A 5,330-nucleotide genomic window follows, 5' to 3' on the forward strand; every position below is an offset into this window, starting at 1 on the left:
CCAGGTATGCAGTAATTAAAAAAAAACGTTACTTATCTGCACTTTATTCTTTTTTGCTTGTTTTCCTACCTTACCACGTGAAATACTGATATTTCCAGTTCTGTGGAGATTACACAGTAGAAACTCCTAATTATCTCATTTATTCCTTACCTTCCCCCACACCCAGGCTCAACACATGGCGCCAGCAGCATATTCCTTTTTCAGCCCTCAGGGAATAAGTCTTCTCCTGCTACCAATTAGGGTTGTCAGTCCCATAGCTCAAGTGGTAAAAACCTGTGCTGTAATGCTCAAGAGTCAGGTTTCTGCTCCGATGATGTATGAAGGAGAGGCAGTTGTGGAACAGTTTAAAATGCAATTTTACCTTCGTTCTAAGTGTGCAACAACAAGAAGCAAAATCAACTTGATGTGTAAAATCTTACAGATAGCTTTGGTAAAGGCTCAGATTCCAGTCAGCCGCTTCAGGTGCCAGAGCTGCAATTGCTCCAATCACATTTTTTTCCTCTTTGAAATCTACATTATTGTACGGTTTTCAGCTCTATCACACAGTGTTCCCCTTCCCTTCTTTCTTGCACAAAGAAAAGCATCTTAATCAGTATATACGTGGCACAAAAGAGTTGTATAGGAAACCATGCATTTGTCATCTTTTAAATCCTGCATATTTAACATACCTAACTTCACTGCTTAAAGGACAACAGACATTTCAATTCAGAGTAAATTAACAACCAGTACAATTTGATCTAGCCAAATTAATGTTACAAGCACTTTCATATACTAGATTTTTTCCTTTCGTTGACAGAAGGCAGCCTGAGTATCCCAATTTTTTCTAAAACCCACAAAATTCACCTTATCTACATACATGAGGGTTGATCTTTACTTTGTAGTTTTCAGTTTCTGAAGTAGCTTTAACTTAGTTCCACTGCCAGCAGTATTTCTTAAACAGAAAACAAACAAAAAAAATCCCACACATCCTTTTGCTTGAAGCAGAAAAACAAACAAAGGTAACAAAAGTACCCCCTAAGCTCAGGCCTCAAGTTCTTATGCTGTTAAAACCACTGGTCCAGCAGTAAGAAAACAGCATATGTTGTATTTTGTGACTGTGAATGTTGGGGAGGTGGTAAGGAATCCACATATTAAAAAGACTAACGTCCGTAGTGAGGCTGTTTCCTTCTCTGGGCGTTCACCACTTAGAAACAAAACTTGTGCTCCTAGATCTCAAGTCTGTGTAACTGATGTGGAGGAAGGAGCTCGCCAGCTACTACTTGCAGTATTTCAGTACCTTTGCTGAACACAGTATTAAGTTCAAACTAAATAACAAAGAACGACTAACAAAACAAAAGGGGGGCACAGAAAAAGTAGAGCTGTATACAGTATGGCATAGGTAAAGGAAAAGCTGTAGACAGGCACTGCTGGGACATCTGTGATATTTGCTCTCTTAAGAATTTTATCAACTGTGGTACTTCAAAAGTAAACATAAATCTCTCCAGCAACAGGAAATGCAACCACTAAATTTCTTGAATTACATGTTAAAAACAGAACAAAGCCCCTGTCCAACAAAGAAACACGAAGCTGAATGGAAACACTCGTGCTCTTGATGATAAGGACACAGTTTAAGCACTTGCAGAATCAGGCTGGAGTTTTACTACTTGTAGATAAGATGAGGTTTCAGTTAACGAAAGCTGAGAACAACCAGTTTCCGCACAAGTTTCATTTCAGAGTAAAAATTAAATTTGACGTTTGTGGACCTGGATACATGGTCACACAGACTAGAGAAAAAAGCTCTTAGTTGTGGGGTTTTTTTTAAAAGCTGTCAGCACAAAATCACAGAAAATACACCCGCCACTCAGAGATAGTACCACGTCCCTGCAGTAATTTCTCCTATAGAGCACAGCACTTTTTCCTTCCAGATGGGATTAATTTTATTTCTACAGGAGACCTGAAATTTAATTCACTGCCTAAAGATAAAAATCTCCCTTGGTAGGAATATACAATTCCCTTCTCCTCATGTTTCCCCCTCCCCAAAAAGTGAACGCAATTTTTTCTTTCTCCAATCTCAATTGCCGGTAGTTAAGAATAATACTTTTGGCACCACTTCAGTCATTAGCAAGTAATAAACTGTGAACCATAGCAATTCTGTGAGGCTGCAAAAAATATTTTGTCTTTCTGAGAGGCTCTGAGAACATATGTGGGATTGGACAAAGATGAGTTACAGAGCTGCACAAAGGAGTTAATTTATTCCTCCTGCATTTTGTCAGTCTCCTTTGACAAGAAGTATGGGTGACCTTTGAGACAAACTAATACGTTAAATCCAACAAAATTTTTCTATACAATGAAGATCCTAGCATATTTAGCATTACTTTTTAGTTTTTTCCTGCATGTTCACAAGTGACAGGAGGAGAAAGGTAATTTAATATTAAAAACACCAAAGATGCAGACTGAGATAAACAGAGGATGCCCAGGAATAGAGCAAAGCAGAATTGCAGTGGCACTGCCGGTAATTACATAAATGATGAAATGAGGTCAGAACAAGATACAAAACTGACCTTAAAGAAAGAACCAGAGTAATTTCACATCTAGCAGTTTAAGCTCTATAATCTATGGAAGGAGAAAACAGAGAGCATCAGAGCAATTCTCTTGTCCATATTAGCATCTGCTGTGATTCACCAATAAAGTAGCAATCGGAAAAAGAGAAAGGTATTTACAGCCCTGTACAGCCCTGCTTATGACATGAAAACAACCAATTTAAGAGTCAAGAACATGCATGTCAAAAAGATTTCTCTGTGACACCAAAAGAACAGTTTAAAAGCTTTTGGCCTAGTGTAAGTTACTATGTGTAGAAAAAAAAATCCAACATATAATTTCTTTTATCTGGCATTAACATTAGTCATATTACTTCAGTTTGTGCTTCTTGAAAACAGAAGGAAAGTGTCAAGAGAAACACAAATACAAAAAAGGGATATACATATAACAAAACACTAACAAAGACTTTTTTACTTACATAAAATGTGAATATTTATTTTTAAAGTTTTCATAAAATTTAAGGGAAGCAGAAATACCAAGAACTATGCAACCCAAATTACCATAGTATAAAAACACTCGAAGATGCTGAATCATCGACAATCAAGTCAGACAATAAAAGCATAGGTGACAAAGGCAAAGCCAGGAGTGACATAACAGTACTCAAACCAATGTCAACATTCAAAACCCTGAAGAAGACAGAAAATGCTAAAATAGAAAGCTAGGTGTTTATTAGATACAATACTCAATAGGTTGAAACCTACTTCTTTCCTTGCAGTTTCCTTTTGGCTGCAGACCTTCAACAGCTGCTAAGCATGATAGAGACACATATTTGTAAGAACTTCTACACTGTGTTTTTCTGACAGCTGACCCTTCAAACATGGCAGACAAATAGCCTCAGAAGAGCCACTTTGCAGCAACCTGCTGCACCTTGCTCCAACTGTTACATTTATGAGGGCTCTCCTTTAAAATCTCTGAAGATAAAGTAAGGAGATGAGGATATTCTCTTGCAAATAAACTACTGAAAAGGTGAATGGCATAGTGACACTGAGGAGATGACAACCAGCTACACCCCATCGAAGATATAACCCCACAGCACTCCCCTTCCCGGCCACACGCTGGTTCTGCACAGCTTCTGGCGGTAGCTTGCTTCCTTGGCAAGCTGGTTCAGCTAGCCGAGCCATCACAACACTAACCCAGCCAACTAACAAAACCCACTTTGTGCTGGCTAGCAAGCTGAACTAACCTGTGGCTGGTTAGAAGAGACAGCCAGCACATAGGCGGTGTTGGGATCGCCCTTTTAAGCCGGAACAGAGTTAGATTTTCTCAAGTATTTCCTGAAACACCGGTCCTGGAAATGCAAAGGAAATCACAGAACCACAGAATGGTTGAGGTTGGAAGGGACCCCCAGAGGTCATCTTGTCCAACGCCCTGCTTAAGCAGGGTCCCCTAGAGCTGGTTGCCCAGGACCATGTCCAGATGGCTTTTGAATACCTCCAAGGATGGAGACTCCACAACCTCTCTGGGCAACCTGTGCCAGTGCTTGGTCAGCCTCGAAGTGAGAAAAGTGTTTCCTGATGTTCAGAGGGAACCTCCTGTGTCTCAGTTTGTGCCCCTTGCCTCTGGTCCTGTCACTTGGCACCAGTGAAAAGAGCCTGGCTCCGTCCTCTTTGTGCCCTCCTTTCAGGTATTTATATGCATTAATAAGATCCCCCTGAGCCTTCTCTTCTCTAGGCTAAACAGTCCCAGCTCTCTCAGCCTTTCCTCATATGTAAGACGCTCCAGACCCTTAATCATCGTTGTGGCCCTTCGATGGACTCTCTCCAGTATGCCCACGTCTCTCTTGTACCCAGAACTTGGACCCCGCGCTCCAGGTGTGGCTTCACCAGTGCTGAGTAGAAAGGAAGGACCACCTCCCTCGACCCGCTGGCAACACTACATCTAATGCAGCCCAGGATACCATTAGCTGCCTTTGCTGCAAGGGCAATTGGGAGAAACCTCTCCACGCAAGACAGTCAGGGAAAACACACGGAAAAAGGCAAGACATATGGTGAGAGTGCTATGTCCAGATGCTCTGTCTTACGTCCATCAGTTGCTCTAATCCTGGAGATCGAGTGTAAGCTCTTTAATGGTGAAATGAAATGAAATGAAATGAAATGAATAGAACAGAACAGTTCACTTGGAAGGGACCTACAATGATCATTTAGTCCAACTGCCTGACCATTTCAGGGTTGACCAAGTTAAAACATGTTATTAAGGGCATTCTCCAAGTGCCTCTTGAACAGTGACACACTTGGCCATCTACCTCCTCTCCAGAAAGCCTGTTCCAGTGTTTGACCACCCTCTCAGTAAAGAAATGCTTCCCAATGTCCAGTCTAAACCTCCCCTGGCGCAGCTTTGAACCATTCCCATGTGTCCTATCACTGGATACCAGGGAGAAGAGATCAGCACCTCCCTCTCCAGTTCCCCTCCTCAGAAAGCTGTAGAGAGCAATGAGGTTGCCTCTCAGCCTCCTTTTCTCCAAACCAGACAAACCCGAAGTCCTTAGCTGCTCCTCATAGGACATGCCTTCCAGCCTCTTCACCAGCTTTGAGGCCCTCCTCTGGATGCAACTGCAGTGCACAGAACTGCATATAATACTCAAGGTGAGGCTGCACCAACGCTGAATACAGTGGGATAATCACCTCTTTTGGCCGGCTGATTATACTGTGTTTGACACACCCCAGGATGCGGTTTGCCCTCTTGGCTGCCAGGGCACACTGCTGACTCATACTGAGCCTGCTGTCGACCAGCACCCCCAGATCCCTTTCTGCAGG

At 42.0% G+C, this 5,330-nt stretch overlaps 1 protein-coding gene across 1 annotated transcript in view; it reads left to right on the forward strand.

Moving 5' to 3' along the window:
• The first annotated feature begins 2,425 nt into the window (after window positions 1-2,425).
• Window positions 2,426-5,330, forward strand: part of RPA3 (replication protein A3, 14kDa) — a 7,400-nt gene continuing 4,495 nt past the window's right edge. Inside the window, exon 1 of the mRNA XM_009326129.1 lies at window positions 2,426-2,491. Within this exon, the coding sequence (XP_009324404.1) occupies window positions 2,426-2,491 (66 nt within the window). The remainder of the gene's footprint in view (window positions 2,492-5,330) is intronic.

Source organism: Pygoscelis adeliae, unplaced genomic scaffold (assembly GCF_000699105.1).
Source record: "Pygoscelis adeliae isolate BGI_AS28 unplaced genomic scaffold, ASM69910v1 Scaffold15, whole genome shotgun sequence".
Taxonomy (NCBI): domain Eukaryota; kingdom Metazoa; phylum Chordata; class Aves; order Sphenisciformes; family Spheniscidae; genus Pygoscelis; species Pygoscelis adeliae.